The 13,621-nt window shown below is 45.2% G+C and overlaps 1 protein-coding gene across 1 annotated transcript in view; it reads right to left on the bottom strand.

Annotated features, from left to right (window-relative positions):
- PCCA (propionyl-CoA carboxylase subunit alpha) overlaps positions 1–13,621 on the bottom strand; it is a 230,486-nt gene that overhangs the window by 146,960 nt on the left and 69,905 nt on the right. Inside the window, exons 10-11 of the mRNA XM_083501215.1 lie at positions 3,576–3,678; positions 1,223–1,317 (exon numbers count right to left, since the gene is read on the bottom strand). Coding sequence (XP_083357341.1) covers positions 1,223–1,317; positions 3,576–3,678 — 198 coding nt within the window. The remainder of the gene's footprint in view (positions 1–1,222; positions 1,318–3,575; positions 3,679–13,621) is intronic.

The following is a 13,621-nucleotide window of genomic DNA, read 5'->3' as shown; positions in this document are numbered from 1 at the left end:
CAGCTGAACTGGTCCTGGTAGCCCTGATGGATGACCCATATCGGAAGGAACAGGTGAGTGCAACCGTGCTAGTATTACTCAATCTCACAGTGACTTTTGATGCCAGTGACCACTGTATCCTCTTGGATTGCCTGTGTGGCGTGTGTACTGGATACTCCCAACAGCCTCCAATACAGTAGTCAAGTTCACAGAGAAGCTTTGGGAAGAGTCCCCTTCAAATCGCTGGCAACTGTGCTATGGGGTTCCACAGGCCACTATTTTGTCTCCAACACTTTTTAACATCTATATGAAGCCACTATGTGTGGCCACTGTGTTTTAGAACACAGTGCCATCAGTAGACTGATGACACACAACTTCATCTGAGCCAGGAGAGACTGTGCAAGCTCTGAACCAGTGTCTAAATGCAGTGGTGGACTGGATGAGAGCCAATAAAGTGAGTTTGAATCTTGGGAAGACAGAGGCTCTGTAGGCAGGTGGTTCCTGTGTCCAGAAGATAGACCGGTTGCTTGTTCTGGATCGGGCTACACTCCCTCTAAAGGAGCAGGTATGTAGCTTGAGGCTACTCCTAGATACATCTTTGTAATTAGAAGACAGCCTTTGATCAGCTTTGACTGGTATGCCAGACATGGGAATACTTTGCCACTGTAGTCCATGCAACTTCAAGATTGGATTACTGCAACACACTATGTGAGATGGCCCTTTGGGCTGGTATGGAAGCTCCAGCTGATGCAGAATGTCGCTGCTAGACTGCTGAGTGGGGCAGAAAGCCAACAACTTGTGACACCTCTGTTGAAACATTTGCACTGGCTGCCCATATCCAAGTTTTTGTGTCAGTATACAAAGCCTGGACAACTTAGGTCCAAGATACCTTAAGCTGTCCTTTTATAACAGCCCGATCACCAAGATCACCTAAAGGAGCATTGCTAGTTGTCCTGCATCTTACAGAGGCCTGATTGGCCTACACAAGAGGTCAGACAATTAGTGTCACTGGTCCATGTTGTGCAACACTCTTCCAGCAGAGATTCACAGGCATCCAGGTATCTCTTGAAGACTTTTTTATGCAGTTATCTGAGTAGCTAGTCACTTTAATAATTGCTTTGTACTCCTGTAAATTTGTTGTTGTTGTTCTATAGCACCCTGATGTTTTGCTACAGGGTGGTGTATAAATACTTCTGTGAATTAAATAAAACAATTTATGCTCCTAAGGAGCGTGCACACTTACCTTGGTGCTTCTTCAATAACTTTCTGATTTCTCCTCTGAATAGAACACTCTCTCTCATTCAGCCACAAGGCGTTGCCATGTTTATCAGCCAATACCTAGTAGAAGGTCACTGTTAATAAATAAATGCATTGCTTTTCTCTCGCCATCCCAATGCCACCAACATCAATGGAAATAATCCATTGCATTCGTAAAATTATAGAAACGATGTTTTAAGCAAAGGTTCAGTAATAAACACACATTATTCAGAGCTTCTCACACTCTGTTCCATTGCTGCGTTCCAGGAAGAAATCTGTACAAGCCTTGGGCTCCTCAGAAACCACATAGTAAATTAATTGGGGCACACTGCATTTGTCAGAACACACTGAGTGTGTTTGCACATAATGTTACACGGTGAGGTTACATGCACAAGCTTCTGTGAGCCAGAGTATAGTGTTAGGCACACCCTCCTCATGACCAGAAAAAGGAGTAAGTCAGGATTCAATTTCACTTTAGCAGATACAACTGACTAGAGTTTATATGTTATACCACAATGACTGGTTGTACAAGCCAAAAAAAAAAAAGCCCAACTGAATCCTGCTTTATTCTTCCTCCCAGCAACACAGGAAAAGACGAGGGTGGGGCAAGGGGACACGCAAGGCACTGTGCTTTGTACAGGCTCCTTTCAGCTCATGCACATTGCACTAAACTATTATTTAGTATTCATTGAAAATGCTGTCATTGCGTTGCTCATCCTCGATCTGTCTACTGAAAGACTGCAGTGTTTCTCAAACTTGGGTCCCCAGATCTTTCTGGACTACAACTCCCATCATCCCTAGCTAGCATCCCTAGCTAGCAGGGCCAGTGGTAAGGGATGATGGGAGTTGTGGTTCAACATTGGCTGGAGACCCAAGTTTGAGAAAGACTAGACTAGAGATTTCAACCCGGTAGTCAAAGGAAATGTGGCATAGCCCAGTTCACTCGTTTTCTCTAAATGAGGAGGAAAATTGGAGAGGATGAAAACAACATTCTAGGGCTCATACTGGATTTAAGAGTTATTTCCCAAATATAAAGACTGAAAAGCACCCCTATTGTTGCTGGATCATGTTCACAGCACACAGAACACTAAACACAAAACAAAATATTAGGCGTTTCTAAGGATTTGGGGGGGTGAATCTGGTTTGGAAATATTTTTAAATCCACATTGAAGATAAAGCAATAAATACCATATAAATCCAGTTATTCTGGTATCCTGATTTACTATTGAGCAATTCTGACAAAAAATAAAATAAAAACATATTTAAAAGAAGGTGTGGTAACATTACAACCTTGTTCCACTTGGGGCATCCTATGACTACTAACAAGAAAAAGTTATGCAAGATTCACATCTCTAGTAAAATTATAGCTACATCCAGCATTTTCAGCTTAAAAAGGTTGTTGAACATATATATTTAAAAAGCCAAAATTAGCCAGGCAACCCACTTTCCTTTCAACAGAATATCCCACCGCACAAGCAGATTGCACTTCCACTTGTGAGGAAAGAAGAAGTCACCTATTTATTCTTTCTCAGACATAAAGACACACACATGCCATGCTCTGAGAGGTCCTTCAACCCTATATAGTCAAGTTATCAGGGGAGAGGGGCTGCTAAAACACACATCCGTAACCCCTCCAAATAAAACTAACCAATCAATGAAAACAATTTTAGTTCAGAAAAGCATCAGAAAATGAAAATTCTATTTTTCCCATTCCATTTAGCTTTTTATCATGTTTTATAGCACATTGTTTTATAACTGGACAAATTGTTCCATGGACACCTGCTACTGAAGGAAAGACCCAATAGCTGTGTGTTGCCTAGTTCTTTGGATTCTGGGCATCGCAGCAGAACACGGTAATATCCCAGTTCTAATAACGTTTTGGTTATGTCTTACGATGGTAGTATTTGTCAGCACTTAGTAGGTTCACCTATTTTTTTCTAATCTATTTTAAGCTGCCAATACATACTGCAGGGTGGAGTTTTTTTGTTATTTGAAATTATTGAACTGCTGTCAAATTATATTCCAAGCATCAAAACAAAATTCATATGACAGAAATTGTACAGACTCTGTATTTTAGACTAGAAAAAAACAGAACTTTTAGGAGATTGGCACATGTTATAGATTTCTCGTCAGAGAAGATTAATTCATTACTGTCCACAGATTAAGTTACACCTATTGAGGCTTATAGAGACAAAACCAAAAGATGGTTCTTCAGCTAAATCTTTGTCTCTTATCATACAAAATCATGTCAACTGAATTAGTAAGAGAGAAAAATATAAGAGGAAACACAAATTTCAAATCATCTTTTCAAATCACCTTAATTCAAAGGAGGTACAAACCTGAATTTCTATGTGACGTGGATTATCAATAAACTTTTCTATTAACAATCGATCATCACCAAAACTTGAAGCAGCTTCTTGGGATGAAAATCTAAAACCTTCCCTTTAAGGCAAACAAATGGAACACTTATAAATACAAAAACAAATTTATTCATTTTATTTTTAGTCAAATGCTTAGTCTGCATGTCCAGCAGGTTTTCTGTAGCCTTCTATATTGTCCAACAAGTACTCACCCCACCCAAAATTAGGAAAACATAGCAGTAGCCTCTGACACAAAATGTGAAGCTGCACATGAAATATTTACAGGAAGTAAAACAGGAAAAATAATCAGCACTATCTTCTGTATCTCTCCCTGTGCAATACCAATTACAAAAATCAGTTTGTGTGTCTGAAGGGAAGGTAATTAGCTTTTCTTCTTGCCCTTATGGTTGTGAAGAAAGTTTCTGACATATTGTACCAAAGTTACTCAGATCTACCAACGGTTATTGTACAGTTTGTTTTAGGAGCTGTATCCTATCAAATATGGCGCCACTGAGCATGCACAGCAACTAACAACATAATAAATACCAGTTTAAAAACAAAAACAGCCGCAGGAAAAGAAAATAGGTCCAGCAGACTGGAGGATGGGGGAAAGGAATCTATGCCAGCTCACGAAATCAACATGTCCTGACCTTCCCTCAATGGGCAGTTAAAAGAAGTGTGTTTTTTAACTTGCTACTAAAAATTAAACCAATAGTTAGTACCACAGTGGAGGTGCCACTATAGAGAAGGCTGTGTTCCTTTTGTTAGTCTGGCCTCTGACAAAGATAAAACTCTGAGAAGGCATACAGTTAGAGACGCTCTCAAAAATATTATCTAAATGGCTTTCGTTCTTTCATTCAGCCATGCTTACCCAACCTGTAAGATCTCCAGACAGACATAACGTAAGTACAATGGTACCTGGGGTTAAGTACTTAATTCGTTCCAGAGGTCCGTTCTTAACCTGAAACTGTTCTTAACCTGAAGCGCCACTTTAGCTAATGAGGCCTCCTGCTGCCACCGCACCGCCGGAGCACAATTTCTGTTCTCATCCTGAAGCAAAGTTCTTAACCTGAAGCACTATTTCTAGGTTAGCGGAATCTGTAACCTGAAGCATATGTAACCTGAAGCGTATGTAACCCGATGTGAGGGTTGATTAGCTGCTTGTGCGTGAAAACGTGCTCCCTCAGAGTTTGTGCGACCCCACAAACCTCCGTGTGTGACGGAGCTCCTCAGACATGTCTGCTCTAGTCACTAGTAGAGTCCGACAGTGGCTGTCTGCGGAAGCGTTTCCAGCAAAGAAGTTCCTTAACGGAAACGCGTCTCCTGGACTCACGGCGTGACAGTTTCCTGCGAGGTGTGGGTCTCCCTATGGAAGACTCCGATACCTCCCCACTGTTCTCGCTGGAAGCCTCCCTGAGCCCTCCCTCCTGCTCGCATTCCCTCAGAGACCCACTCCTCCCCCTGCTGGTCCCTGCTTCAGCAGTTGAGTCTCTTTCATCCTGCCTGAGTCCCTCCACCACCTGATGCTCTGATGGCAGTTCCCTGACATCCACCTCCCCTCCAGGGCCCCCCTCACCCCCTCCCAATTCCTCCCCCCTGGGAGGTGAAGGGCTAAAACCCCGAAACGAATCTTCCTCATCTTCTGACGTCTCGAACAATTCTCTCCATCGATCGTCGTCCTGGCCAGCTGAATCCTCTTCCTCTTCAGAATCTGGGAACCCCTCCAACTCCTCTTCCTCGTCGGTGGTGGCAAAGTATTCCCTTCGGAACCTCGCTACCGGCTGAGGTTTACGTGGGAACCTCTGATGAAAAGTCTCTATTAAAACCTCGTCATTGACATCCTCTGCCCTAACCCAGGTGTTTTCCGACTCCGGTTCCCCTTCCCACATTACCAAATACTCTACTTGATCTCCCTTCCACCTGGAATCGAGGATCTCCGCTACATGGTAGCTGTGTTCCTTCTCCTCCATTGCTGGTCCCCTAGTGACCCTCCCCTCACTGTCTCCTCTATACGGTGACAGCAACGACCTGTGAAAAACTGGGTGCAGCTTCATGTGGTTCGGTAACCGGAGCCTGAAAGCCACTGGATTGACCTGCTGTATGACTTCAAACGGACCCAGCCTTTTGGGTCTTAATTTCTTACAACCTCCTTTGAATGGCAACCCTTGGGTTGACAGCCACACCTGGTCCCCCACCCTGATGCTTTCACCTTCCCTTCTGTTTTTGTCTGCCTGCCTCTTATATTCCTCCTTAGCCCTGTTTAAATGGAGTTGGAGCTGGCGATGGATCGCTTCCATTTCTTCCACGAACTGTTCTGCAGCTGGAACGCTCCAGTTCTCCCCCTCCCCCCCTGGGAAGGCTCTGGGATGGCACCCGTGATTAGCCAAAAAGGGGCTCATCCCCGTGGACACGTTCTCTGCATTGTTGTAGGCAAATTCTGCCAACGCCAACTTCTCCACCCAATCATTCTCTCTGTCATTAACATAACACCTCAAATATTGTTGGAGAACCCCATTTGCTCTTTCCGCCTGCCCGTTGGTTTCAGGATGACGGGCCGTCGAGAAATTAACCTCTACATGCAGTAAGCTCATGAGCTTCCTCCAGAACCTGGAAGTAAATTGTTTCCCTCGGTCTGAAACCACCCTCAAGGGGGCGCCATGCAACCTAAACACATTCTCTACAAACAATTTGGCGGTTTCTTCTGCTGTAACCGCATGTGAGCAGGCTATGAAGTGGGCCATTTTAGTTAACAGGTCTACTACAACCATGATGGCTGTTTTCCCTCTAGACCTTGGCAGATCAGTCATGAAATCTATTGCCACTGCTTCCCACGGTCTCTCAGGTGTGGGCAGTGGTTCTAATAAACCAGCCGGCGCCCGCCTCTCCCCCTTGGTTCTTTGGCATTGTTCACACCCTCTCACATACTCCCGCACATCTTCCCTGACCTTGGGCCACCAAAATTCCCTGGTAACCAGCCACATGGTTTTGTGTTGCCCAAAGTGCCCTGCTGTGGGGCTATCGTGCAGCTGCTTGAGTACCTTCTCCCTCAATTCCCCTTCAGGTATATATAACGCTCCCTTATAATACAATGCCCCATTTCTCTCCTCAAAACCACCGGATTTGTCTTCCTCCCCTCTGAGATCCCTGAGTTTCCCCTGGGCGTATGCATCCTGCACCGTACCCTCTACCAATTCCCTTTGCCCCACCAAAGTCGCCCCACACACCCAGCGGTCCTCTGGAATGATATGGGTTTCTTCGGGTGCTCCCTCCCCCTCCAAATATTCAGGTTTGCGTGAGAGAGCGTCCGCCCTAACATTCTCTGGGCCTGGCACATAACAAATCTCAAAGTTAAATTTGGAGAACTCTTGGGCCCATCTCAACTGCCTTTGGTTGAGCACTCGCGCCGTTCTCCAGTACTCTAGATTTTTATGGTCCGTGCACACTTGCACTTTATGTTGTGCACCAACTAGCAGATGCCTCCATCTCCGGAACGCCTCATGAATAGCAAGCAGTTCTCGGTCGTACACCGTGTAGTTCCTCTCGGATTTGTTCAGCTTCCGCGAGAAGAAGGCACACGGACGCCACTCTGACTCCTCCTTCCCCGGCTGCAGAAGAAGCACCGCCCCTATGGCTCTGTCAGATGCGTCTGTTTCAACCCTTAGCTTCTTTCGTAAATCCACATGCAGAAGTTGTTCTTCAGAGGCGAAGGCCCTTTTCAGTTCCTCAAACGCTCGCTCCGCCTCCGCCGTCCATACAAACTTCTTTTTACTGCTGAGACAGTCAGTGATGGGCGCCGTCAGATGGGCGAAGTTGCGGATGAACTTACGATAAAAGTTTCCAAACCCTAGGAACCTCTGCACATCCTTCTTGGTTTTGGGTGTTTTCCATTCCAGCACTGCCTGTACCTTGCCGGGATCCATGGCCAATCCCTTGTCTGACAGGCGGTACCCCAGGAATTCCACCTCCTTGGTATGGAACCGACACTTCTCCAGTTTGACCCACAGCCTGTTGGCTTGCAGTCTGCTCAACACTTCTCTGACGTCTCTCACATGTTGCTCCTCATTCTCAGAATACACCAACACATCATCTAGAAAGGCAACGCAATTCTTGTAGAGCAAAGGGCCCAGCACGTGGTTCATAAAAGATTGAAAACACGCGGAGCCTGCTTGTAATCCAAATGGCATAACGAGGTATTCAAACGCCCCCAAAGGGGTAAACATGGTGGTTTTCCATTCATCCCCTTTCCTTATGCGTATCAGGTTGTACGCCCCCCTTAGATCCAGCTTTGTGAAAATCTTTCCCTTCCTCACCCTGGTCAAAATATCATCAATTCTGGGCATAGGGAACGCCACCGGTTCAGTCACTGCATTCAGCCGCCTAAAATCACATACAAGTCTCGGCTTGTCCGCATTTTTTTTGTCCACAAAGAACACTGGGCTCCCCCCTGCTGCTTTGGACTCTCTGATGAAGCCTCTCTTCAGGTTCTTGTCAATGAACCCTCGCAACTCCTGCATTTCCCTGTCTGACATGGCATACAACTTGCCCATGGGAAGCTGTGCTCCTGGGAGTAAATTGATCTGACAATCAAAGGGTCTATGAGGTGGTAGTTGGTCAGCTTCCTTCTCGCTGAACACGTCGCTGAGATCTGCATACTGTGGTGGTACCTTCACCTTCCCCATTACTTCAGTCCCTGCTAGGGTGGCTTGGGCCCCTGCTGAACCCTTCTCCCCTTTGCAGTGTTCTAGGCAATGTGCTGAACCAAAGGACACCACTCTTTGATGCCAGCCAACCAGCGGATCATGTAGAGCTAGCCAGCTCATTCCCAAAATAATGGGAGCGCCTCCCAGGGTGGCCACATTAAACGCTATCAGTTCTGTGTGCCTTGCCACCCTCATTATCATTGGGACAGTCTGCAAGCGGACTCCTCCTCCCAACAACTCCCTGCCATCAATCGTGGTCACCTGCAGGGGGTTGCTTAAAGGGATGGTCTGTATCTGGTGTTCAGCAGCAAACTCCTTGCTCATAAAATTGCAGGAGCTGCCTGAGTCCAATAGCGCCTTTATTTTTAGGGGGTGCCCATTCTGCAGCTCTAGCGACACTTCAATCACTAGAGCAGGTCGAGGAGCTTCTGGCACGGGCACTTTCACTGCTCTTTGGCCTGGCTGCAGTGCCCCAATTGTGGCAACCAGGCGTTGGCTTTTACCTGCTCCGCTCCCCCTTCTTCTCCCCCCTCAACAGCTCCCACCATCCCTTGCCATTCCTTCCTCTGGGGGCAGACTCTGGCAAAGTGGCCTGGCTGTTGGCAGAGATAGCATTTCCGGGGGCCCTTTCCCTCCTTCTTAGCTCCCTCGCTGGTTTTTGAAAATGCGCGCGCGCGCGCTGTTCCGATTTCCATCGGCTCTGCCGGCGGGAAAGCTGGCTCAGGAATGTCTGGAATGCGGAACTCCTTCCAACGTTCCCCTCTCCCTTCCCGCCTCTCCAAGGCTCTTGCCTCCTGCCGCGCTCCTATGGTCAGCGCAGATTTGGTCAGCTGATCCATAGACTCCGCCCTGGGGCTCCGTGCCAGCTCGTCTTTCACCCCCGAAGAAAGACCTTCTTCAAATAGCATTTGAACGGGTGCCGCCGATAAATCCCAACTCAGTCTGTGAATCAGCATGGTAAACTCAGTCCAATATTCACGGACAGATCGACTTCCCTGCTTACAAGCCATTAGCTGTCTGCGCACCACCCCTTCCTCAATATCGCTGGAAAACATGATATCCATTGCTCGAAAGAACTTCATTGTGTCCTTTAGTATGTCATTGTGCGTTGCCATTAGGGGTCGAACCCAGTCTCTAGCCCCTTTCTCAAGATGCCCAATTACAAAAGCAACTCGCGATTCCTCATCAGGGAACTCATCGAACTGCACATTAAGGGCATATTGCATCTCTGTCCTAAAAGCATGGTAGTCCTTGGGGTCCCCCCCAAATTTCTGCACCAATCCTGGTACCTTTCTGGGGAATTGCGTGGCTCTCCCCTTCTTGTCTGCATCCTGAGCCCTTCTCTCCTCCAACCTCGCCGTCTGCAGGGCCAGTTGAACCTCCAACGCTCGGTATCTATCTTCCAAGCTTGGACCAGCTCCAGCCCCTGCTCCTCCGGTTCCGGTTGGTTCGCTCATGATGCCTTCTCTTGCACAGGCAGCGTACAAAGACTGTCGGACTGCTGTGAGGGTTGATTAGCTGCTTGTGCGTGAAAACGTGCTCCCTCAGAGTTTGTGCGACCCCACAAACCTCCGTGTGTGACGGAGCTCCTCAGACATGTCTGCTCTAGTCACTAGTAGAGTCCGACAGTGGCTGTCTGCGGAAGCGTTTCCAGCAAAGAAGTTCCTTAACGGAAACGCGTCTCCTGGACTCACGGCGTGACAGTTTCCTGCGAGGTGTGGGTCTCCCTATGGAAGACTCCGATACCTCCCCACTGTTCTCGCTGGAAGCCTCCCTGAGCCCTCCCTCCTGCTCGCATTCCCTCAGAGACCCACTCCTCCCCCTGCTGGTCCCTGCTTCAGCAGTTGAGTCTCTTTCATCCTGCCTGAGTCCCTCCACCACCTGATGCTCTGATGGCAGTTCCCTGACACCCGAGGTACCACTGTATAGTGTTGGAATGTACACACATTCAATTAAATGCCTGTAAAATGACATGTCATGATCAATATCCCACATGATGACTAACAGTACAATTTGGTCTTATGTTTGCACCATCTTATTCAAATTTTGTACCATATGTGGATATCTGGTCTCAGATGTTCAACAGGCATACCTGGTAGGCATACCTGGTGTTCTATTAGATAAGACCAAAGGTCCATCTACTCCAGAGTCCTGTTCTAGGCACATGCAGCCACATGCTTCCCTGAAGCAAAAAGGAAGGGTATAAGGGTATCTTTCCCTCTGCCTTTGAAGGTGGTATTCAGAAGTATCTATGGAGAGCCCATTTAGCTATCATGCCCAATAGCCATTGTTCACTCTTCCTTATAGAATTTGCTTTTGAAGTAATTTAAACTAGTGGCTATCACCACATCCTGTGACAATCAGTTCCATGAAATTAATTGCATTGTGTGAAGATGTACTTTGTCCATTCTGAATCTTCTGCACATCCATTTTCTTCCAAAACCTGACAAATTTCATAACCTTTCCTCAGAGGGAAGGCACACCAACCCCTTGATCAAATTGATGGCTCTCTTCTACACCTTTTTCAGCTCTGCGCCTTTTTTCTTTTTCTTTTCTTTTTTTGAGGCTCGGAAACTAGAACTGTTTTCCAAATGTGCCCATAACATAAATTTGCCTAAGCCCGTTGTCTTTTCAATCTGTTTTCAAATCAACCCTAGCACAGAATTGGCCTTCTTCACTGCCATCGCACCAAGTTGGTGTTGCATAGCTTGTCCACAATCCCCAAATCTCTTTCTGGTCATAGCAAGTTCAGACCTATCTGAATTTGCTGGAGTGGAGATCTGATCTGATTTTACTCCAACATGTTTATACTAACCTTATACTATCACTCCAGGGTACCCCAGAGATCAACTGAACCATTATATCTCACTTTGATTGTCATTGGTCGTTCCCAGAGTTCTGGAGGCTCATTTGACAACAAGAAACCATTATTGTTTTAATTAAATGATGATCTCTGGTTTGTATGTAAAGACAATTCAGCATTAGAGGAAAGTGAAACTAAATTCTTTGCTAAAGTCCTTTACCCACCTGTGTAGGAAAAGGGGAGCAAGGTACAAGCCCAAAGCATCATTTGGGCTCATTCTAGTTCATGCACATAGCAGTAACTCATGGTTTAGTGTCGCAGGCAACATCCTGTGACAAAAAGTTTTTGGGAAACCTACCAATCTATCTATAACAAGGGTTTTTTAAAAAGAAAATATGTAACAAAAGCAACATTTCAGATGACCTTTTTATTTTAAAATTTATCAGCATGTTAGAGGCAATTCTTGTATTTTAGTTTATTTTCAATTTAAGAACATCTGAGGCAATCACCCAATTATCTGTTACTTGAGTTAATTGTTAAAACTCTTTATCATACCTATTTACAAACATTTGGCATCATTAGATTCAGTGCTACTTAAACTGTGAGAATGAAAGTGGTTTAATTCTTTGGCTTTCTTCTATATAAGCATTTTGTTAGATAACATGTATAAGTGACTTTAGTTAATTGATGCATGAGTTAATTAAAACTATTGATTACAGTGCTTTGTTTGTTGTTTTGTTAAAATCAATATGCTTAATTATATAATCCATAAATCTTTGAAGCCTAGTTGTATGCGCTTAAGCAAAACTAAGTCTTAATACTTATTTTCAGTTCTGTGTGTCTCCATTTGCCTCTTTAAACTTGGCCTGCACTTGTCAAGGGAAGGGAGGGAATACAGCTTGCAACAGCCCCACAGTGATTTTTCCATCATTCTGTGTCCTCAGAAAGTCTTATAAACTGGCCCAACTCTGCTTTTGGGGTGGAGGGAGGGGTGCAAGCACAAATAGAATAACCAGATGACTCCATCTGCCTTGCTGAGCACAGGATGCTTCTGTAAGCTAAGGCAAGGGCAGTTATGGCTGCTCAATGGGATCAAGATGTTTAACATTTCCATTAAGGTACTGGTCTACAAGTAGTGTGGCATGAACCAAATCGGGGTCATGTCTTGTACTATATAGGGGTTGCAACAGCTGCATCACCACCTTCCTCACTGTTTACATTTTAAGAGAAGATGAAAATACGAGAGAACAGAAGCTAATAAGTTTTTTTAGGGGGTGGGGGAGAAGAAGATAGGAAGAAAGACAGGTGTGCATGTATGTTAAGAAAAAATAATAAATGGATCCTATTGTTGCCTGTCAGTGCAACAGTGGGAAACAAAAAAGGGATGGCTGGAAAATGATCTACAAATAGTATTTTCTATTTTGGCACAGCATTACAACGAGTAAGAATAGTAGCATTGAGAAAAGAGCTTGCCTTATGCCTACTCTGACACCTTACAGCAGTTTTCCTCAAAAGGTTTAAATGAATGGGATTAACCATCTGAAAAATAAAAATATGCGCAACTAAATGCTCATGTTCTTGCCTACGTTACACTGCCACATTTGTATAATGATGGAAACTGATCTTGAGAGGAAACTGATAGGCATCTTATCTGAAGCCAGGCAAAAATAAAAATGGTAATTAAAAAAAACCCAGGATGAAGAAACACCCCTTTCTTAAGAACTCCAGCAACAATGTCTGAGACCAACACACAGGCATGAAGACATTGGGGACAGGGACTGCGAATGTGCCCCAGCCCCTCTGCATAAACCACCCAATATGGCAACTCTTCAAGCATAAACTGTGTTAAGGGGCAGTGTTAATCCAAAACAGATTTTGTTTAGCCCCACCTCAAAATCCCTGTTTGGAGGCTTTCTGCTACTTGCTACTGCCAGTGATAGGTTTTTCCACCCACTTGGGCAAAGCCGGGGTCTCCGTCAGAACACAGCTCGCAATCACAAATCCCACACCTTTATTGAAAATATTTTTACTTCATCTTTTTTGAAGTCCAACATGGCTTACATTACAACATACACTGGCACTTCTGGTTACGAACTTAATTCGTTCTGGGGGTCCGTTCTTAACCTGAAACCATTCTTGACCTGAGGTACCACTTTAGCTAATGGGGCCTCCCACTGCCGCCATGCCGCTGTCACGCGATTTCTGTTCTCATCCTGAGGTAAAGTTCCTAACCCGAGGTACTACTTCCAGGTTAGTGGAGTCTGTAACCCAAAGTGTTTTTAACCCAAGTACCACTGTAATTAAAAAGGTAACAAGCCAAGCAGATAAAGCACAACACACACACACACACTTAAGCTTCTGCACGCCATCAAAACTATGAATATGTAGTCCTGAGGTGGCATTGGGGTGGAAGGTTCACAGGCTATGAAGGACTTGCTCACAAATTTATTGACAGCTGCATGGATTATTATAAACTAGGAAGTGGAAGGGGCAACAGAAGATAAAATGGAAGAATGGTATAA

The sequence above is a fragment of the Podarcis liolepis genome (genome assembly GCF_965112155.1).
Source record: "Podarcis liolepis genome assembly, chromosome: 4".
Classification (NCBI taxonomy): domain Eukaryota; kingdom Metazoa; phylum Chordata; class Lepidosauria; order Squamata; family Lacertidae; genus Podarcis; species Podarcis liolepis.
This window is presented reverse-complemented; position numbering and strand designations above follow the sequence as displayed.